General features: G+C 47.8%; 1 protein-coding gene across 11 annotated transcripts in view; it reads right to left on the bottom strand.

The window, feature by feature from the left end:
- Positions 1 to 23,597, bottom strand: part of LOC135907219 (phospholipid-transporting ATPase ABCA3-like) — a 456,174-nt gene that overhangs the window by 404,070 nt on the left and 28,507 nt on the right. For 5 of the 11 annotated variants that reach the window (XM_070525188.1, XM_070525192.1, XM_070525190.1 and 2 more), the window contains exons 2-4: positions 17,909 to 17,984; positions 15,589 to 15,647; positions 3,412 to 3,492 (exon numbers count right to left, since the gene is read on the bottom strand). The exons of 2 other annotated variants lie outside the window; for them this stretch is intronic. In XM_070525188.1, the coding sequence (XP_070381289.1) occupies positions 3,412 to 3,492; positions 15,589 to 15,647; positions 17,909 to 17,984 (216 nt within the window). The remainder of the gene's footprint in view (positions 1 to 3,411; positions 3,493 to 15,588; positions 15,648 to 17,908; positions 17,985 to 23,597) is intronic. 4 more of the 11 variants (XM_070525189.1, XM_070525198.1, XM_070525191.1 and 1 more) reach the window with 2 other exon arrangements.

The following is a 23,597-nucleotide window of genomic DNA, read 5'->3' as shown; positions in this document are numbered from 1 at the left end:
CGTCGGCTCAGGCGTGCGGCGCTTGCTCAGGCGCAGATTTCGTTGTCGCGCCGAACGCTGCGTTGCTCGACAGTCACCGCGTCCAATGCGGGGCGCGTAGTCGCTGCGCCGTAGCAAAGCCACCTAGAACCAGTCTCTGTAGCACACCGCAACCTTCGCTTCTCATTCCAACGAGCAGCTTTGTCTCCAGGAGGCATCTCACCTCGTGAGTGTCTAGGAGAGGCAAGCGCAGCTGTTTATATACCGCCGCGACGCCGCGAGCGACGGCGCGAGTTGGGGCCCCGTTTCTCCTCTGTCGTGACGTCACGGTGTCACGTGGTCAGCCTTGAAGGCGACGCCGCGAGCGAGGGCGCGAGTTGAAGCCCCGTTTCCCCTCTGTCGTGACGTCACGGTGTCACGTGGTATTGAAGGCGACACCGCCGCGCCTGAGGAGCTTGGTTGAGCTCTGGTAATATGCTTCGCATAAAAAGGGAAAGCCCCGCCCAGATGACCGAAACGCGACAATATTGTCCCGCTCAAAAAATCATGCTTCTGAAACGCGTAGTCCTCGGTACAAATAAAGACATTTTTATTTTAATTACTGGTTTAGTCAAGCTCTCATGTGCTACATCATATGCAGGATCGCGGGAAAAACCTAGCCCCGCGCCTTCTGGAACGCTACCCGCCGTCTGCTCTTTAGCTTTATTGCAAGTGAAAAAAAAAGAAACAGCAGTTCCGCTAGGCTTTTGCACTGGTTTACAGATAGATGACACATTTACTACTCTCTTTCCAAGCATAAAATGAATCAGTCTCTATTGAACAAGTACTTATAAAGAACAGTGCATTTATCGCAACCATTACAAACCTGGGGCGAGAATAAGGTCGAGGCATGAAATGTACAAAAACGCTTCATTCTTCGTTTTAAATAAATACTCCACGCACAAAATTTATCCACCAAGATACACACAAAATATGAAAATTATTTGGTTTAGTGTTTTCAAAAACTTATTTTTAACGATGTGATAGCCTTTTTTTCTTTTTCGCAGTTTTTACGTTTTTTTTGCAAGCCTGCAATCTCGCCAGTTCGCGCAAGGCGTTTCGTGCGAGTTTTCCGCCATCGAGCTCAGCGAGTTGGCACCGGAATGCGATCCTTTGTTGCCGAACGAGCCTTGTGTCGCCTCGACCTCTACTCCACAAATGAGGCTCGATAAGAAGAACAAGGGTGGTCCCATCATGAATAGCGATTCACGCAACCTGATCCCATTGGCGTATGAGGGAGCCTGAACGCAGCGTGGAGAACACGACCAAGTTCATCGGCGAGGTGCTCGATGTCAGCGGAAGCACAGTGTTCAAGGTAAGGAGGGGCTCAAATCGTGGTATATTTCGCGTACCACACTGTCGAGGCCCTCACGTAAGCGCTCACAAAACGCGGAGAAAAGAAGATGCAGCGCGAAGTACAACAGCTGCACATTGTGCGCGCTTAGGTCCTGTGTGCACGATTTCGTTCTCCGCAGTGAGATACCGACAGGTGAGTAGGTAACTAAGGAGTTCTCGAAACGTATGGATCTCCCATTACTGAAGCGGTGTACTGTGCGTAACCTGCTCGGCGTGATGGGATTCAAGCACGGGAAGAGGAGCCGCATTTCGGCGCTCATTGATCGGGATGGCATCTCTAAAAGGGCTGAATCGCGACCTTCGTGATGTGGAGTGCTACCGTGAGGAAAGCAGAAATATCTTTTTCCTGGCCGAGACATGGGTGACGGCGGGGCAGACTCGGTCGATCGTGTGGACAGACACCGTGGTGCGGAAGCACGGACGCCTGTACGCTCGAGCAAATGGCCTGTCGATGGGTCTGAAACAACCTTCCAGAAAAGGCCAGCGCCTGATTATGGCGTACCACGGCAGCGAGGATGGCTCTGTCAACAGTTGCTTGGATGTATTCCGAGGCCAAAAAACAGGAGACCACCCCTGCCCCCCCCCCCGCTCCCCAAGAAATGGACGCCAATCACTTCGAGGGATGGGTTAATGGCGTTGTGACAAAGTGGCCATCTGGTAGCGTCCGTGTTTTGGAAAATTGCCTTTACCATACACTGCTAGAAGAGAAATTGCCGACGACAGCTTGGAAGAAGGCAAATATACAGGAGTGGCTAAAAAGCAGAAACATCGCTTACGGCGAAATAATGGCGAAAAAGCAGCCCTCAGATGGTAGCATCTGTAAAGCCACGCTTTCTGTGCTAGATCATATAATATGCAGCTTAAAGGGCCGGTTGCATGGTTTTCAGGCTCCCACCGTAACACTGCCAATTTATGTATATCTAGCTCGTGTAGGACAAGGTGAAAAATGGCACCGTTTTGGACAACAGATAATTCAAGCTGTCCATGGTCGAAGTCGTCTAGAGGGAAAAAGTCAAGCACGTGATGGCGGAAGAATAGAGGAAGAACATTCACCACGTGGTGGACCTGGAGGCAAACTTCAGAAAGTAACTCCGACTGAGAGCTGTCCGGTATTGAGCCACTCGACGAAGCATAACAGCCCCTTATAATGAAAGAACAGCCCTTCTTTGGGCCACCAAAATTTCGCTGGTGGGTTCGCAGCCGCCAACTATCTTCCGTGACCTCTGAAATAAAGAAGCAGTTTGTTTTGCGGCATATTCCTTTTAATGGAAGCTCAATTCTGAAAAATCACCGTCCGGCACAGATCGTGTTCAATTTAAGATCGTGCACTATAAGAAAAGTTTACACCCTTTGGACTGTATATCTGCCACACAACCATAATCCCCATCTGTGTCGCCCGCATTTCTTTTCGTTAACGCTGCGAGGTCGCCACTTCCAAGTCACGAACGCCATGGGCGTTACCAGCTTGACAGAGCATTCTCGACAGGAAAGGAACGAGTGCAGAGTCTTGAAGAAAAAAAATGCGCGCAAGACAGATGAAGATTACCGGTGTGTGGCCAATATACACCCCAAAAGGTGTAAAAGTTTCTTAGAGTGTGGCTTGGAGACATTCTTAAATGCTGGAAAATCTGAATTCAAATACAATTATTAACCCTGAATAACTATGTGGGGCCGAAAATGCTCATTGCTGCGGACAATGTCCAGCTGGACACGAAAAAGTAGTAGTTAACGCGAAATTGACAGCCACCCTCTAAAGCACCATTTTGCAATACAACAATATTGGTCATCTTTCTTGTCCGCATTTCCTTCCTTTTACGTGGCATTTTCATGAAAGGAAATGCAGGCACGGCAGATGATGATTATTTCTGTGTGGCAAAGATACACCCCAAAGGGTGTAACTTTGCCTAAGAGTGCCTGCACGCCAAAGCACATTCATGTGGTTGCATTGTTTATTCTGGGTCTCTGGCTCAGGCAAATAATGAGAATAAGTGAACAAATATAAAACATCATTAGCTTAACGGGGTCCAAAGTGCTCACTTGGGCATCCATTCTCGAGTTGACAGGCCCTACGGTGAAGTAGAAGCAGCCGAGGTGAAATTCATGGGCAATATTGGCCGCCTGCATGTCGGAAGAAAAACAGTAGTCGTGTTGGAGCCATCGTCAAACTTTAATGCCCCAAAGGCCAACACATGCAGCCAAGCAATAACAAATACGCACGGTCGGCTCTATTTACTCCAACGCACAGTCATTGTTATGTTCGTTAAGCCAATCGAAGAAATAAAAGTATTGCAATCAGAGTGACACGTCTTTGTTGTGCGGCCTGCTTCCAGGTAATTGAGCTGCCACTTCTGTTTTTTCCAGCCTGTTGAGGTGAATAATGCCAATGTGAGAGTGCTCAAAATAGCTTTATGGCCAATCGACAATGAGCATGGCGTGCTCTCTGATGAAATAACGGTTGTCGGGGCCGGCATTCTTCAGCTTGCGCGTGCAGTGAGCACTGCTGGACAGCAATCAATCGGTGGTGCTAGAACACCGCCGCTGTTATTCCTGTGTCCTGATCTTTCCGCCCTGCTCTTTACTCATTCAAACATGAGCCAACTAGCCCAAGCAAGAGTTTTACTTGACTGGCGCTAGATGCTGGGGTATCTCACTGCTGACAACGATTGTTCCCGCTAAGTTGACGGCAACAAATCTTTGTGTTGGTGGCTGCTTTTGCAAGTACTTTCTGTTGAGACATTAGAATGGTTTTTCTCCATCCCTTCATCACGTCCAACGAAAACTGCAGAAACACAGTATACGAAGACACCCACCGCTAACAGTAGGCACCAGACATTGGCAAACTTTCCTCGTCGTATATTCACTCCGGAGCGAAACAAAACAACATGGAACACACACGCAGGATGTGCGTTTGTAGTGGTGTGTTGCCGTGGGATCCTGATTTCAGGCAAAGCACAAAGCAGCATGGGCGATGGTCGCCGCAATGTTGCTTCGCCGGATCACGGCTCAGAATAAACGCACGTGGCGCATATGGTGCAATAAAAGGTCGCAGTAATATTTCCGGCACGACAGACGATGACAACAAGTTCGGGAATTCACTCTGACCAGGAGCTGACGTGCACAGGTGACGCTACTTGGCCTAGTTGGAAGCGCGGGTGGCCATTTTCTCTGTCGGTGGGGTTACCGGCCGTCCAGCTCATCACGTCAGTCCAGAGTGCGCGGCCATTTAAGGATGCTCGTGTGCATCCGCTTCAGAGGAGAACACAGCACTTTTTTTTCTAGAGGTGTACCCGAGTATAGAATGATTTCAGGTCCTCGTTTGCCCGTATCACCTTTATTCATGCTGCCTTGAGCGCTGTCCAATATTGTTCTAACGTACGCGAAGTTTTGTTCCTTCAGTGAATTTTCAATATTTTTTTTAGTCAGCACTTTTGTTTTTCTTATAATTGTATTTCTTTTTTGTGTGTGTATATCTAAGCACATATTTATGTATTCTGTTCTTTCGGCTTTGGTCCCAATAGGGTATGCTGTAGTGTGTAAATGAAAATAAGATAAAATAACTGACACCCCTGCCAAATGACACGAGAATCAGCAGGGAAGGTGACTATTTGCAAAGATGGTTCGATAAAGAAGCAGAAATTATCACTGCTTTTTGCGGCACTACCTCCCCGGTGATAAGCACTGCGGATAGCAAAGTATGAGCAGCTGTGGCTCTCTGTTGACGCATGCGTAATTACACCATAGGTCAGGATATGCATAAGGAACGGGTAAGGCTTGTGGCTCATGGTTGCCGATGCGATCCGCTGCAGCTGCATATGTAGTGCCGTGATAGTGAATTTTAAAGCTCCTTGCTCGATGACATCTCATGGAAGACTACGCGGAAGTCAGCAGGCAGGAAACACACTTGCGAAGGTGGTTCGGTAAACCAGAAGAAGTTCTCATTGATTACTGCGGGCTTATCCGCCTGCTCAGAGACACTGTTGAGTCTAAAGTGGGAGCAGATATGGTCCTCTGTTGATGCATGTATTGCCAATTCAGAGGTCAGAATCTAAATAAACAACAGGAGAGGCAAGTACCCGAGCTAGCAAACTTTCAGCCAGCTTGTCCTCTGCAGCTGGCTGACGGCCGGTGAATTTAGCAGCAGATTGGTCGATGACGTTAAACACGTGTGCAATGGAGAGCCGATGAAGCAGCGAAAATTCTTCTCTGTCAGTGTGCCGTTCTCTGGTGATTGGTACTCCTGAGTTTAAACGAAGGGCATACTTGGTTCTCTGTTGACGCATGCGTGTTCTAACTGGAGGCCATTATCTGCATAAGCAACGGGCGAGGCTTGTAGGTCATTGTTGACAACGCCCTGCCACCTTGCGCACTAAAGCTGAAGTCCGTGTCGGTGTAAATGAAAGGGCTCCTTGGGCGATGACGTTCCCGAGAACCCCACACGGAAGTCCTCAAGAAGGGAACACATGTGCAAAGGTGGTTCAATAATGCGGCAGGAATCCCTCGCGATCATTGTGGCGCTATCGTTCTGGTGAGAGGCACTGCTGAGCGTGAACTGTGAGCAGGTCATGTGATTCTTGTCGTCTGGATCTGCCGGGCGGAGCCGATGAATTTAAATACTTTTTGGTCAATGACGCCCTCTGAAAGACATCATGGAATTCAGCAAAGAGGGAAAACACCAGCTAAAGTGCTTCAATGAGGGAGCACAGATTCTCATCAATCTTTGCGGCGCTAGATGCCTGGTGACACGTAGATCTGATTGCAAAGGATGGGCATGTATGGCCCTCTGTTGACGCATGCGTGATTAAACCACAGGTCCGCATCTTCATGACAGGAGAGGCTCGTGGCGAATAGCTGCAGACTCACTGCCACCTTACCCCTATGGGATTCCTGGGGCACGCTTTTGAATATAAAGGCTCCTATGTCCATTATGTCCAACGGAAGACGACACGGTAGTCAGCCGGGGGGGTAAAGTTGTGCATAGGTTGTTCTCTCAAGAAGAATAAATCCTCCTTGGTTTTTGCTGAGCTATCACCTTGGTGATGGGCATTGCTGAGCTTTAAGGTTGAGCTACTATGACCCTCTGTTGACGCAAACTGGGGGCCATAATCTGCATAAGAAACATAAGAGGGTCATCTGCCCCGCATGCTGCTTCTACTAGCGCCACCACGAAGCCAAGGAGAGAAGCTTTTGTATTCTCATGGAGACACTATCAACATCCTAATGAGAGAGAGAGAGAGAGATAGCATTTTAGTTACTCCGGCACTTCCACGGCGATGAAACACCTAGCACCCTCCTTAAATTATGTGGAACACCTGCCCTTTCTGACAACGTCCTTGCCGGTTTCGCGGCTTTCTTAGACAATTTCTCTGTCAGCTTTCGAATCCTTTTCACCTACCGTGAGAGCCATGGCACAACCAGACACAGTCTCTCTGCGTCATGCGTGGGATTCGGTTAATTACCTCGGAGGATCGGGCGTATTGGAGATTATGTTGTGCTTACATGCTCACAGCAGGTAGGGCCGGGACTCTTGCATTCTCCTAATATCTTTTCGTGTTACGGCCGTCGATGACAGGACCGCTGCCTCGGCAATGTGAGACCTTTTTCGCCCCGCCTTTCAAGGCATGTGAAAAGAAGGGAAGGCAATTTAGCCTCCCACCCGACGGCGTCATTCCGTGATCGATGTAATTACTTTGCGTTTGGTGACCCAGAACCTCAATTACATGAGTGGAGGTGGTGGCAGTACATTGCGGAAGACGTTGAAAAATACACTACCCATATAGCTGTGCTACACTTCAACATGTCGCCTCAACGTTCGCTGCGCACATCAGCTTGCGGGGACTGTGCATCGGCAAGTGTGATGTTACTGTTGTTCCGAGACCATAGACAAAGTGTGGGCTGAGTGTGTCTGGCCAGCCTCGCACATGTTACCATTACTCTCCCTCGAGCCTAAAAGAATGTAAGGTAAGCGAATATGTCACCAAATTTCCCTGAAAAAATAAAAGTAGAGTTCCATTCCGTACTGATAACTTAGGCACGACGCTTGGTTGACTCACGATTACCTGATCCCCTTATCATGCGGGCGGAATTTAGCCCTGACCATTGGCTTAACGAATTCCACAAGACGCCGCTACAAAACCGCAACTAGTGTTCGCGAAGAAAGAGAACTGTTGTTTACCCTGTACCTCGTACGGCCCTAATCGAGCATTCCCTCCTTTCGCTTTCCTTGTATTTCTGTGGATATTCTGGGACATAATCATATACCACGCTTTCTTTTACATCCGAAGGAGAGTTATGGTAAGCTGTACAAAGCTGGCCACACATATGCAACAAGAACATTATCTAACGTCTTCGAAACAACGGTACCATCAGCCTTGCCGCAGCATAGTGGCGGCAAGCTGACGTGCGGGACAGAGGTTAAGGCGACAGATTTAATTGTAGTACAGCCGTACGGGTTGGGATTATTGCGGTGTCGCCCATGATGTACTGTCAACACCTTCACTCAAGTAATCGAGATGCAGTTCGGGCCCACGAGAATGTAAATAAATTTTCATGTTAACGAAGCAACCGCAAAAGATCTTACAGCTTGAACGGTAAAAAACCCAGAATTGTGCAATCCAAAAGATAAGAAAAACCTGCTGGAAAGCTGGACATAATATTGAGAGGGCCGTTAAATCATTTAGGGGGCAAAATTTTGTTGTGGTCTTGCAGCTGTGCACGACTCTCTGCAGCGAACACGTAGCCACGAGAATTTTTTTTAAATGGTGCCGTAATAGAGCAGTTAAACGCTTTTGATTATCGAAACGCGGCCATCGCTCGTATCGCTGGTCATTCGCTACTCTCCGTTAGTCGAATGGTCTCGTCCTCGCCAAGGTGTCCTTCATATATCACATGACATGACAGTCCTTGCCAACGCACTTTTCAAAACACTGTCCACTTCCGATTATCCCGAATGCGCGCTTCGAGGCTACCCGCTTTTGCTGCCGTGCTGGCAAATACTCCTGCTTAGCGTTCCGCTATGGACCCTGTGTTGCGGGCCCGTCTAAAAAGGCTCGCCAATATAATGGATCCGTGTGGTCACACGCCGTGCCGAAGCACCCCATGTTCAGTGAACAGAGGCCGTCACCTCCTTCTCCAAATTGTGTCGACGATATGAGTTCGTACACTCTGCTCTTTTTTTTTTCAACTGACCGTTAACCCAATCCGTGCTAACGAGATCATCGATGCGAGTGTGCATGCGGAAGCTAAGTGGCACCCAGAAACAAGTAATTGGCAGTTGCGCTTTCATTCGGCCGGAACTATAATGAGCTCAAGCCAGACATTGTGCAGGGCGTCATCGTGAGGCCGCCGATGTCGCCTCGTTTCGCGTTTCCAGCCGGCGCACTTGCAACCAAGCACCGCACACGGATGCATTCTAGCCAACTGCAAAACAATGTCGGACTCTGTTCACGCAGCTAATCAGGCCGATAAGCAAGACTGTGTTGGAACGCCAGCGTTTTGACACTTGCGTTGCCGGCCGCAGTTACCCACTCGCAAGTGCGCACAAGTGAGTGACACAAGGGTGCGCGCGTACCCGTTAGCGGAGCTAGTAGAAGTCGTAGGTTCTTTTACGACGAGTCGACCGCGTCGGCTCCTGGTGGCATTACCACATACACCGTGGGGATGTCTTGACGAGCGCTGGGGATACTGGAAATGGCCGTAGAGGAGCGCGGGATTTCTAATTTTTATTTTTTTACGTGTCTGCGGCACGTATACTGCTGCGTTTGGCATCGTTGACCGTAAGGGCATTACGAGCTCGATGCGCGTGTTTCTTGAATTGTTTAAAAAATACCGGAAGTGGTTTAAGGGCCCCTTGCGCAAACAGTAGCGTCAAATTTAGTACATCGAAGCGGTCTTAATTTGCAAAACACGCAATTTATGCGCAGTTTTCTAATATACTTCTTATGGCGACATAGATTTTCTGCAGCATGCGCAACAGAAATCGACCCAACTTTGTAAGATCCAAGGGCCGCATTCACAAAAGTTTACTTTTCGAAGTGATGTGTTTCATTGGCTGATTGCCTTCGCTAAAAATATGTCATCACTATTGGCTGGCACGAACGCTTTTAGCGTAAGAACGTTTTGTGAATATGGACTGAGGCTCCTGCGTTACCGAGCACATCTCACATCGAAAACGGGGGCCGCAAGCGTGTACATTTTTGTTTCCTTCGCATATAATTATGCCAAACACGCACAAACGTTCGTGTGCCTTTCGCTTAATATGTTTAGACGTAGGGTTCACAAGCGGAAAGAAGACGGCAAGCGGGTATGTTTAACAATACCAGTGTGCTTACACAACCAGACAAGACTGGAAGCACTCATGTCATCCAGTCAATATGCTGGCCATGCATGGAAAGGAAGGGGACGCGAAAGAATGAATGATGAAGAAAGTGGAAACTTCACTCTATCATCCGCAGGACCATACCCCACCGCTGAATTGTGATAGGAGTTTGGACTATTTGAATGGCGCAGCCGAATGCGCGTTACTGTTGTGAGGCGGCGGAGGACGAAGAGGAAGAAAAGGGCCGGTGTCTCGGCTGAGGCGACAAGCATGCGAAAAGCCTTAGCTGCCTGGGCTGCGCTTCCGTGCCGAACGAGCCGAGCAATTCGTGTACCCAAGGCTGGTGTTCCTGGGTGTGCTGGCAGAACAGGTTGGACTGTCCTTGGCCTTCAATGGGCCTGCTGCACTGCTGGGCGAGCATCCAACCCCGGCGTGTTCCGGTGCAGCTAAGCCCATATTGGCATGGCCGCAGAAATGTTGGTCCAATAATTCCTGCCTTGTTGCACGGCAGTGATATTATAATTTCTGCATGTGCCATCCACGCTAGCGTTTATATCCATCAGAATGGCACAACTGAAATTCAAGCCGCGCTGCTAAACCTTCGGCACTCATTGAGCCAGGAATCACAATGGTACAACACACCTTGTAAGCATGGAGTTAACGTTAGTCCTTCATTGGGCTAGGAATTGCGAATACGTATCAAACGTTGGCGCGAGCTGATTTGCAGCCTGGGTCCACTACCAGGACCTCCATGCCGGAAGAATCCAATTCAAGCTGAACAACTGCTGCACTTGCGGACTACAACTCTTCGTTGCCTAATGAAATGAAGCAGCTCCTTAGATAGGAGGATGCGCAGATAGGAGGATGTACTTTTTTACCCTTTCTGGTGTCCCCAGTGCGACTTCGCCCTCGATGCAAGCGTCATTCAAGAGCAAGGTTCCGATGGGCTATCCGCAGCCCTTGAAACAACGGTGACTGCCCTTCATTCGAAGCATGATATCTTGGCATGAGAGATTTTCGAAAACCTACCATTTCTGATGGATAAAGATTGTTGTCCTCCATGTAGTTACTGAGTCGGTTGAGGATGACGTGTTCGAGTGTTTTACCTAGACAAGAGGTTAGTGATATAGGCCTGAGATTAGAAATGTTGAGTGGTTTGTTTGGTTTTGGGATAAAAATTACCCTGGCATCTTTCCATGAACTAGGGAAGGGTGCCTGTGTCAAAGCAGTGATTGAAGTACGCCGTGATGGCTGTGACAGAGTTGTCGTCTAGATTGCGGAGTATTGTATTGTTAATAAGGTCGGGGCCTTATTGTGCCACGACCTATGCGGAATATAACCAACCCTTATATATAGCTTTCATTGATTACGAGAAAGCGTTTGATTCTGTGGAAACCTCAGCAGTCATGGAGGCATTACGGAATCAGGGTGTAGACGAGCCATATGTAAAAATACTGAAAGATATCTATAGCGGCCCCACAGCCTCCGTAGTCCTCCATAAAACAAGCAACAATATCTCAATAAAGAAAGGCGTCAGACAGGGAGATACGATCTCTCCAATGCTATTCACAGCATGCTTACAGGAGGTATTCAGAGACCTGGATTGGGAAGAATTAGAGATAAAAGTTAATGGAGAGTACCTTAGTAACTTGCGATTCGTTGATGATATTGGCTTGCTTAGTAACTCAGGGGACAATTGCAATGCATGCTCACTGACCTGGAGAGGCAAAGCAGAAGAGTGGGTTTAAAAATTAATCTGCAGAAAACTAAAGTAATGTTTAGCAGTCTCGGAAGAGAACAGCAATTTACAATAGGCCGCGAGGCACTGGAAGTCGTAAGGGAATACACCTACTTGGAGCAGGTAGTGACGGCGGATCCGGATCATGAGACGGAAATAATCAGGAGAATAAGAATGGGCTGGGGTGCGTTTGGCAGGCATTCTCAGATTATGAACAGCAGGTTGTCATTATCCCTCAAGAGAAAAGTATACAATAGCTGTGTCTTACCAGTACTCACCTACGGGGCAGAAACCTGGAGGCTTACGAAAAGAGTTCTACTCAAGTTGAGGACGACGCAACGAGCTATGGAAAGAAGAATGATAGGTGTAACGTTAAGGAATAAGAAAAAAGCAGATTGGGTCAGGGAACAAACGCGAGTTAATGACATCTTAGTTGAAATCAAGAAAAAGAAATGTGCATGGGCAGGACATGTAATGAGGAGGGAAGATAACCGATGGTCATTAAAGGTTACGGACTGGATCCCAAGGGAAAGAAAGCGTAGCTGGGGGCGGCAGAAAGTTAGGTGGGCGGATGAGATTAAGAAGTTTGCAGGGACGGCATGGCCACAATTAGTACATGACCGGGGTTGTTGGAGAAATATGGGAGAAGCCTTTGCCCTGCAGTGGGCGTAACCAGGCTGATGATGATGATGATGAAGGTCGGGGCCTGGTGCTGGCATTGTGCGCAGGGTGGCGAGGGCATGGCGAACCTCTGCTTCCGTGATAGCGGCGCTAAGTAGCTCGTTGGGCTCGCCAGTATATTTTGGCATGTCATACTTCTGAGCGGGAGGGAGATGTTTATGGCGGAGGTCGTCGAATAATCCGTTGAGATTATTTTTGTGTGCATGTAGCAGTTTATTTATGCTATGGTTGTGGCGTGTGCGCGATGTGGTAGGGTCTAATAATTGTCGCAAAAGTTGCCATGTGCGCTTGTTATCGAGGTTGTCATGCATGCTTTTACATACCTGGCCCCACTGCTGGCAGGCCAGTTGCGTGGCGTACTCCTGGATCTGGAGGTCTAATTTGGCAATTCGGAGTCTTAGTTTTCGGACGAACCGTTGCCTCCCCCACGGTTTAAGAAGAGACGTTTTGGCTTCCGACATGTGTAAAAGCTTGGAATCAACCGTAGTGAGAGCGGTTTCGGGCGGCAGAATGGTAGTGTGCGTCTCGGCGTCTGAGTGTAGTTGCTGAACCCATTCTGAATATTCTTGAATGTTTGTGGGAGCTGATATCTGGCGGGCCTCTCGAAAATTATCCCAATTGGTAAGGCTGAGGCGTTTGGGTGCAAAGGATTTGTGTTTGAATTGTAGTGTGATGGTAATGATGTAATGGTCGCTACCGAGGTTAACTTGTGAGTTGTGCCATGTGACGTGTTGGATTCTGTGTGTAAGCGTAAGATCGGGGGAGGTGTCCTTAGCTACGCTACTGCCCTGCCTGGTTGGTGCATCGATGTCGTTATGTAATGTGAGTCTGTGGTCTTGTATGCGGATCCATAGGGCTCTGCCCTTAGGAGTAGAAACGGAGTGACCCCACAAATGGTTGGGTGCGTTGAAATCTCCAAGGATTAGCAGGGGGTGGTGGGTGGCAGCGGCAATAGCTTGAGCGAAAAGGGATTCAAAGCGGTGATGTTTGTCTTGTGCACGACTATAGATATTGAGAATGTAAACGCCAGGCGCATTATTTTTGCGAGGAATAATTTCTAGAAAATCGTGCTCTATATTGACGCTGTCGAATTGGGAGTGATTGGCCGTGAGGTGCTTTTGCATAAGAATTGCCGTATCGGGCCGGGAGACGTTATTGTTCTGATAAACATTATAACCTGGAAAGCTGATTAGTCCGTGAGTTTCCTGAAGCGCAATGACAGCTGGGAGATTAGAAGAGGAGGCTACAAACTGCTGGAGGTGTGCTTTTATTTTTCGAAACCCCCTACAGTTCCACTGCCACACTTCAAACTCGGAGCGGGTCGGGTTATTGGCCATTGTCAAGCGGAGCTAGTGGGGAGGCGGATCGAGCAGGTGCAGCTATGTTAGGTTGATACGCGGTGACTCCGGCTATCCAACTTGTAGTTTGTTGGATGTGTGCTTGTACGAATTCAATAAATTTGTCGAGCTTTTCATTCCTGGATGTGTAACCTGTATTGATTTTTTCAATCGCAGTGAGTATATTATGGAATTTAGTTTCCAGAGCGGTTAGCCTGTCGTTATAATTTAAGATCGTGTCGTCCAGGGTGTCCTCTGATCGTGGAGTGCTCGGAGGTTTACGTTTGCTGGGGGGAGGGTGAAGCGGTTCCCGTTCAGTGGAGGGGCTAGTGTACATGCGGTGGTGTGAAGAGGTTTCAGGTAGGGCTGATGGATGATGAGTCGAAAGGGTCGTGTTAGAGAGAGGGGCTTCCGAGGTTGAAGTAGAGGGGTGATGAGATTGGAGTTCTAATTTAAGTTTTTGAATTTCGGCTTTTAGAATTCTATTTTCTTCAAGGAGGGATTCATTATTAGCAGTCTGGTTTGAGGAGCAGCTGGAAGAGGCTACCTTAGCCCAGCTTACCTGGGGTGGGTTGCGCGAGGAGTTGGCGAGAGTAGGGCTTGATGATAGAGCTGGCCAGGCGACGTCTTGGGTTGCGTAGCCAGGCCTGCGGTCCTTGCTTTTGCTGCGACTTCTTCGCCGGCTTGAGTCACGAGTGCGGACGAGACTGGGAGTTCGGTTGGTGGGTGAAGTGTCTTGTTTATGCCTGGGACGTGTAGGGCGTGGTTTTAACCTTTGTTTGCACAGTGAGGAGCCGGTTTGATGGTTGCTGTTGCAAACAACACATATCGGGTCACATTCGTGGTCCATGGGTGCGTCTTTCATTCCACACTTGGGGCAGAGTGTGTCGGTGGCACTAGTGCAGACGTCCTGGCGATGACCAATCCTGCGGCATCGGGTGCAGGCTTCTACCTTCTGCCTGAAGGGGCGGCATCGAAGTGAACAGCCGTCGTAGTTAACGTAGAAAGGGATGATTTTGCCTTGGAATATGACCATGATGGTTTCAGTATTGCCCAGGCGTCGTGCACCCCCAATAATCAATGTTGGGGTGCATCTGCGGAGGGTAGAGGCGATGTCATCTTCTGAGTAATCTGGGGGCAAGTGAATGCATCCTCTGCAGGTATCGATGGGATCGGCCACATGGGTGGCGACTTCGTAAGGGTTACCATTGAATTGCAGACTCTGGATGCTGTGGTAGAGATCTGCACGTCCCATGTCTGGCGTGCTGATTAGAACGGTTTTGTTGATGGTGTTGACACGAATTTGGTCACAACTGGTGCAGTCGATGATGGGGAGCCCCGCAGCCTTGAGGATGCCTTGTCTGAGGATGAATGCATGGATTCCAGCACAGTTGAGGCCCCCATGAACTCTTAGGATGCTTTATAATCGCTGCGCGGCAGCGGCGGGGGCTTCGGTTCTGCTCTTGATTGAATCCTATGAGCCACTGCGGGGTATGCTGGTGGCGAAGGATGCTGACGCTGTTTCGAGAGGTTATCGTGGATCTCGCGCCAGTGGGCGCGCCATCGCGCTCCGTTCCTGCGCCCATGCTAGGCGGAGCTAGGCCCAGTTATGCTATGATGCATACTCGTGAACCAGTACCAGCTCCACACCACCCCAATTGAATATGCGGCGAATTGGTGACTCGAGACAATTCATTCGCCCCGATAGCAAAGTCCGGAATTGAGAATTTTCATAGTAGTCTTTAGCTATGGTTGCTTGCAATGGTAATGTTTGGCCTTGAGGCTCAGGCGCAGCAGCACCGAGTTCCTCGTTATGGCGATTGGGACAATTTTTTGTGAGGTGACCACATTGACCGCAGTGAAAACAGCTAGCCTTGACCCAGCTGCAGCTGTTAGGGTCATGTTTCAAGCTTACACAACTTCCGCATTCCCGGCACGCGGCGTGCTTGGCGCTTTTTGTCGATGTTGGCTGGCGACGCGTGTTTATTTTCAATAGCGTGTAACTTCTGACGAACTTTGTCGCGCATCATTTTCCTCAACATCAGCAGATATTGCTATCGCTTGCGCTTTCCGAAGCGTTAGGTCTTTCTTTGCTAAGAGTTGCTTCCATACTGCACTAAAGCGTACAACGTAGAAAAGCTTACCTCAGATGATCCTCTCAAGGCAACTGCAAAGTTGCAGTTGTCTCCGATGTGGCGGATCTCTGAAAGGAAAGAATGAACAGATTCGCCTTCCAGTTAACAAGCGCTGAATAATTTGTACCTCTCAGCAAATTAGTGTTCTTTAGGGTCATAGTATTCATTCAGGATTGTGATAGCTTCCTCATAGCTCAAAGAGTTTGGCGCGCGGCTCATTGCCCATCCGGAAAGGAGTTCAATGGCCTGTGTGTTCAGTGCAGCCACAAGAAGCGCTCTCTTCTTACTTGACGCAACGATGTCATTCACTTCAAAATGCGCCTTCACTTTGATGAGGCACTGCTTCAACTTATCTGTACTTTTGTCGAAGCTCACGAGCTCCTGAAAGGTCAAGGGAGCGAATAGCACGCAGCGCCACTTCAACATATCTGCGGCTCATAGGCCACGGCAGAAACGGAACGTAGTCTGTTTCACACTTCGGCGAAAACTAGGAGCGCATTTCATCGCGATGTGGCGAGCGCTGGAGTGGGGTGGCGGCTGCAGCTCGCGCAGGCACAGACGCTCGAGGGGCGGAGTGTTAATTCGCATCGTCGGCTACGGCAGCGCGCGCTGGCCACATTGTCGGAAAGCGTGTCAGGCACAGTGCGACGATTTCATCGTCACTGCGGGAACTCAGCCTATATATTTTTTACTAAGCGTTGTGCGACGCAAACCTACGAGCCTTCATTGGCAATAATGGAGTTGTAGAAACTTCTTTTGACAGCATGTTTTCACTGTGTGGGCTACCGTAATCTGCAACCACAAGAAAGTGACACGAAAATGTGCGTGCAACGTGCTCAGTTTTAGGAAAGTAAGGAAAGTTTTAGGTTGATACAAAGAGCTGGAAGTTATTTTGAGAGTTCATTACACTAAAAAGACCATGCTCACCGGCAGGGAAATACACGCGTCACGCTCCGAACTTCACTGAGTATATTGTCATGTCCCCAGTGGCAGCGATGGCAGCGCTCATTGTGGAGAGCAGTGGTGTGCAGGGCAACTCGGTCACTTTCTTTCCTGGTTTCTTTTCCCGCTAAGTGTGTGTATATACGTATGCACATAAACCTTAGGATTCCGTAAAGCAAAGTAGTATAATAAGTGAAACCTCGCTATCAAGGTTGTAGTTTTATTTATAAACGGAATAGTAGCTTCGCTTAATATTCCTTTGTTCATCATGCACTCCTTAGCTTTTTTGTGCACGTCGCTTTATTTACTTGCTGAGAACAAACGTTTAGGAGTCGAATGCACTTGCTCATGTACAACACGATAAGAACAAATACAAGGCTTGTAACTGCACAGAAACCTTGATTAAGAGGCCTAAAGTATATAGCCATTAAGCTACACACATTGCAAGAAGATTTCTGAAGTAATATATAATGTACTTAATTTTACGACGTGACCTGAAATGATTTCGCAGCTGCTATGGATTATTCTAAAACAGTTGTCTGTTTACTCTTCGAAACAACGTAACGAGATACCTATTTGTTTCGGGAAAATTATCTGATATATAGTAGTTTGAACAAGAATCTCCAGGAGAAATATGCATTCTCCGGTAACCATGCAAGGAAGCCCTGCCTTTCAATAATGATGGTATCATATGTGACCATATTTGATGCTCTGTTTGCTCTTTTTGTTCCTTTGGTGAGTAACTGGCAGCGACCATGCATGGCGGCTTAACAGAGTTTGCGAAGTCAACCTTCCATGCATTATCATGCTCAAGGCTTATTGACAATATAGCTAACCGAATAAATAAAGTACCGCACCGGCAGCAGCAATATTGTGGAATAGTTGCTGGTATGCTAACAGGTAAAATCGAATGACCCACCTAACTTACATCTATATATTTTACCAAGATATCACGGTAGACAAAAAAGCAATATAATTGCTTAAGAGTGTCAATGTATTTGACCACCTTCTACCTTATCCTAAATATATGTTATTTTTTTTAGCGTAGTTATCGTTTTCTTATTGCCAGAATTTATGCGGGCCGAGCACATTTCTGATTTTTTTGTTACAGACCTGCCCGAAAATTTGGCGTTCTAGCGTAAGCAAATAGCACATGGAGTAAATATATTTGAATACTTCCAGAGTGGACAATAGAAAATCAATGCTGACAGCCGACCGAAACAGTACACTGACAAGGAGAATCTGCCATAGAAAGCTGCGGTATGCCGCAGATGGGTCCTCTTGTTGTTCGTTTGCTTTAAAATTTAAATATAAGACTTGATGGTGCGATTCTGCTTCGATGGATTTCTCCTTGGAGTTGTAGTGGGCCCCGTGCTAATGTACTAACTTTCGGGGTATCTTTGGACTGACCGATTAGCTGAAATTGAGGCAGCACAGTGACTGACAGATGCAAATGCTGTGGGCTCAGAAATATGCCTGGACAGCGCTGCGTAAGAAAAACAAAAGAGTATACATGAACACGAAAATGTGATAAGTGAAAAAACATAGACAAAGGAGGCAGAGGCATAGCACAACCGAAACAGGTCAAACACGGACTCAGCCTAGACATACATGGAATTTTTAATGCAGGATCACAGAATACATAAATCTTTCACTCGGTTACAGCCGAAGACATACTCTGAAGATCCTGATAGTGTAACTCGCGAAAGTACTTGATGTTTTCTGATTGAAAAACATCATGCCACGCGAACACATTTAGGCTCTTTTCCCCAAAAATTCATGGGTGGTTTGCTAATGCAAGCGCCACTGAAGATGAAGATGTGATGTGCTTCAATGATGGGTCTCGTCATCTTGTTTTGCTTTCCCGAGAAGCACTATATTGTGAAAAACCGGACGACAGTTGCATCTCTTGTGGTGCTGTGCAAAAAAAAAGCATCACCCTACTCTTTGTTTCCATTCTTTCTATGCTCATGTCGTCACCATCATCATTAGCCTAGCGAACGCAACTGCAGGGCAAAGGCCTCTCCCATACTTTTCCAACTACCCCGGTCATTTGCTTGTTGTGGCCATGTTTTCTCTGCAAAGTTCTTAATCTAATCCACCCACCTGAAGCGCCACTGAAGCACCACTGTAGCAGGGGGCGGCACCTAACTGTGCTGCCCCCTGCTACGGTTCCCTTTTCTTGGGATCCAGTCCATAACCCTTAATGACCATCGGTTAACTTCCCTCCTCATTAAATGCCCTGCACATGCCCGTCTTTTTCTCCATTTAACCAAAGATGTCATTACCTCGCATTTGTATGCGCCATGGTTGCTCAGTGGCTATGGTGTTGTGCTGCTGAGCAGAAGGTCACCGGATCGAATCCCGGCCATGGCGGCCGCATTTCGAAGGGGGCGAAATGTGAAAACACCCGTGTACTTAGATTCAGGTGCACGTTAAAGATCACCAGGTGATCGAAATTTCCGGAGTCCTCCACTACGGCGTGCCTCATAATCAGGAAGTGGTTTTGGCACGTAAAACCCGATAATTTAAGTTTTTTTTAACCTCGCATTTGCTCCCTCACCCAATCTGCTCTCTTCTTAACCTCCGCTTAACCTTACACCCATCATTCTTCCTTCCCTAGCTAACTGCGTCGTCCTCAATTTAGGTAGAACCCCTTTCGTAAGCCTCCAGGTTTCTGCCCCGTTGGTGAGTACTGGTAAGACAGCTGTTACACACTTTTCTCTGGAAGGATAATGGCAATCTGCTGTTCATGATCTGAGAATGCCTGCCAAATACACCCCAGATCATACTTATTCTTCTGCTTATTTTACTCTCATGATCCAAATCCGCGGCCACTATCTGCCCGAAGTAGATGCATTTTCTTACAACTTCCAGTGCCTCGCTACCTATCGTAAACTGCTGCTCTAGACTGTTGAACATTACTTCAGTTTTCTGCAGATTAATTTTTAGACCCACTCTTCTCCTTTGCCTGTCCAGGTCAGTGAGCATGCATTGCAATTAGCCCCCTGAGTTACTAATCAAGACAATATGATCAGCGAATGGCAAGTTACTAAGGTATTCTCCATTAACGCTTCCCCCAGTTTTTCCCAATCCAGCTCTCTGAATACCTCCTGTAAATACGATGTGAATGGCATTCGACAGATCGTATCTCCCTGCGTGACGCCCGTCTTTATCGGAATTTCGCTGCTTTGTTTATGGAGGACAACGATGGCATTGGAGTCGCTACAGATACGTCTCACTATTTCTACATACGGCTCGTCTACACCCTGATTCCGTAATGCCTGCATGACTGCTGAGGTTTCGACTGAATCAAACGCTTTCTCGTAATCAATGAAGGCTATATTCCGCACATTTCTTTATCACATGATTGATAGTGGGAATATGGTCTATTGTTGAGTAGCCTTTACGTAATCTGGCCCGGTCGTTTGGTTCACAGGAGTCTAAGGCCTTCCTGATTCTATTTGCGGTTATTTCACCAAATACTTTGTAGGCGATGAACAGTAAGCTGATCGGTCTATTATTCAGTTAAAGCTGAATATCAGTTATGTGGCTTGATCCGGAATTCCTCTATTTTCACTCTTACCGCTAACTCATTGGTCGGCTTCTTCTGTACAAGTTTGTTCCATTCCTTCCTCAAATGCAGTCTAATACGAGATTTTACCATCCTATGCTCACTGCAGCGCACCTGGCCGAGCACGCCCACATATTGTATGATGCCAGGGTTAGCGCAAAGAATGAAGTCTATTTCATTTCTTGTCTCACTATTTGGGCTTCTCACGTGCCCTTTCGCTTATCCTGCTTGCGCAAGAAGGTATCCATTAACAGAAATTTATTCTATCTAGGAAGCTTTACTTATAACTCTCCCCTGCTATTCCTGGAACCTATGGCATATTCCAGCACTGACTGGTCTCCAGTCTGCTTCTTGCCTACCCTGGCATTGAGGTCGCCCATCAGTATAGTGTACTTTGTTTTTACTTTACGCATTGCCGATTGCACGTCGTCATAAAAGCTTTCGACTTCCTGGTCATCATGACTGGATGTTGGGGCCTGCATGGCCTTCAATTTGTACCTTATAAGTTCCACAACAAAACCTGCCACCCTCTCGTTAATGCTATAGAATTCATTTCTGTTACCAGCTATATAGATGTGATCGCGAACCCGACTCTTAGTTCTCTCCTCTCCACTAATTCCCAGTAGAAGAGGACGTACGCGCCTTTTAGCACTCCATGTGCTTCATTTGTCCTCCTAACCTCACTGAGCGCTATTATATCCCACTTAATGCCCGATAATTTCTCCAATAGCACTGCTAGACTCGCCTCAATAGATAACGTTCTAGTGCTAAACGTTCCCAAGTTCATATTCCAGTGGCGGCCTGTCCAGGCCGCCACTGGGATATGAGCAGTTGCCTCAGTACAACTGCTCATTGTGCTTCTCTGTATGACTTCTCTAAAGATGAGCACCATACAACTACTCATCCTCACGTGCTCGTCATCGTACTGACATAGGATCGGCACATGATCTTCGACAGAAGCCTTACCGAGTGTCTTCATCAAAGCGCAAGATTATTGCCGAGCAGGTTAAAGACGTGCTGAGGTAAAATGTGATTCAATATCATCAAGCCCGAGTGCAGTAGCTGTCAGCCCGGTGAAGAAAAAAGGTGTCTCGTGGTTATCTTGTGTTTAATATAAGCCACTAAATGTGATTACCCAGAAGGATGTATACCTGCTCCCAGGAATTGACGACGTAATAGAGTGCCCTACATTCTGCCTCCCACTTTTCTTCCCTCGATTTACTTCCAGGCTATTGGCAGATGCCTGTGGACCACGTCGATAAAGAGAAGAGTACCTTTGTTACACCTGATGGTTTCTCGAAATTTAACGTTCTGCCGTTTGAGCTCTGTAATACGCCCGACACGTTCGAGATATTCATGGACACAATTCTCCGCGGACTAAAGTGCGAAACATCTTTGCTACCTGGATGATGCTACTTTCGGCCCCACGTTTGAAAAGCATAACGCGTGCCTTAGGCTGGTTCTAAAACGCATGGAGAAAGCATATTTGATTCTCAACTCTGTAAAGTGTACGTTGGGGGGGCGACAGACATTGGTCCTCAGTCATCTAGCCGACAAAGATGTAGTGAGATTTGACGCCGCAAGGTTGAAGCGGTCAGTGCCTTCTAGACTCCGCAGTCAGCCCGAGAACTGCGCAGTTTGCTGGGACTCTGTTCTTAGTTCCATCGTTTTATCCCGAAATTTGCTGACGTTGTCCTCACGTTGACACGTCTGTTACAAAAGGGCGTACCGTTTGACTGGACACAAGAATGTTAATCATCGTTCCGTCAACTGAAGTTCTTACTTAGGTCAGACCCAATCCTGCGTCACTTTGATCCGTGTTTCACTTCCGAAATTCATACTGACGCCAGCGGATTAGGCACGTGAGCAGTGTTTCTTCAATGGCAAAACGACACCGAACAAGTTGCTGCCTATGTAAGTCGTTGCTTAGTTAATGCTGAGCGAAACTGCGCAGTCACATAGGAGGAATGCCTTGCAGCTGTTCTTGTTGTTCAGAAATTTCGCTATAACGTGTATAGTCGCCCACTCGGAATAGTCGCTCATCACCATTCATGAAACCCGGCTGGTCAGTCCTCTTGGATCCGTCTGGTCGTCATGCGCGGTGGCCTTACGACTGCAAGGGTATAACTTCGTTGTTTAATATAAAAGCAGCCGCCGTCATGCTGAGGCCTATATTATTTCCCGCTTACCACTACCAGCGGCAAGTTCTCAAGAAGACACTTTCGATGACTGTCTGGCCACTATCACCCCTGAATTTCCGGACGCGACCGTCTTCTTGGAGGATGAACGCAACGACGTCAGTGTGGGACCACTTTCGACATGGCTCTGAATACGAAAGCCTGTGGTAGTTTTTCTATAATTGACCAACTTGTACAAAAACGCACTTGTATAAAACCATCCACTCTGCCAGTGGCGCCCGTTTTTTTCTTGTCGTGCCGGATACTCTCCGTAGTGCTGTGCTACATGTCATCCATGATGACCCAACATCAGGTCAGCTTTGATTCGCCCGTACACCACAGCTCGCGCAAGAGCATTTTTACTGGCCTCACATGCTCCAAAAAACGAAGCACTATGTGGCTAGTTGTGACCAATCTCAACAGCGCAAGGACCTTCAACCACCCCACCAGGTCTTCTGCAGGCGTTGATTCCCCATCACGCACATTTTAAACAAGTTGGCGTGGGCCTCCTGGGCCCGTTCCCATGGTCATTGAATGACATTTGATGGATGATTGTTTGTGTCGACCACCGTACACGCTATACAGAGACCGCAGCAGTACCATCATCTACCGCTGTTTGCGTCACAGCTTTCTTGTTGCGTTATGTCGCCCTACGCTATTGCCCACCTCGCGTAATCATAATTCTGGTTGTCAATTCATGGCCTACGTTGTTGAAGAGCTGTTTCGGCCATGCGGAGCGCACATTTGTCACTCAACGCAGTACCACCCGCAAACCACCAGTCTTGTTGAAAGCAGGAATCGAACATCGACGAACATGCTATCCTTGTATTCGTCCTCTAACCACAACAACATGGATGATGTGTTGCCATTAACATACGCCTAGAACACTGCGAAGTGTGAGACAACGAATTACAGCCCTTTTTATCGGCTTTATGCTCGATGTCTGCGGAGCTTCCTCTGCACATTTCTACCGATTTCTCTGGACGCGGAGGACTCCATCACCAAGACACTTTGCCTCGCCGAGAAAGCCTACGGATAAGCACGCATCCGCACATTGACATCACAAAACGGTTTGAAGCATTGGTACGATATTTCCAATCGAGCCATTTATTTTGATCAAGGTGACCTAGAGCTACTATGGACCCCAGAACGGCAGCGTGGCTCGTGCAGCAAGCTCTTCTCACGTTATGTGGGTCCGTTCTTTGTTTTAGATCGCCTGAGTGGCCTAACTTACGTGGTTTCACGGGTTTTGTCTACAGATAGGCGTTCCAAGAACACCTAGCTCACCCATGTTGCACGCCTCAAGCGCTACTACCATGCCACAG

Source organism: Dermacentor albipictus, chromosome 9, assembly GCF_038994185.2.
Source record: "Dermacentor albipictus isolate Rhodes 1998 colony chromosome 9, USDA_Dalb.pri_finalv2, whole genome shotgun sequence".
Taxonomy (NCBI): Eukaryota; Metazoa; Arthropoda; class Arachnida; order Ixodida; family Ixodidae; genus Dermacentor; species Dermacentor albipictus.
This window is presented reverse-complemented; position numbering and strand designations above follow the sequence as displayed.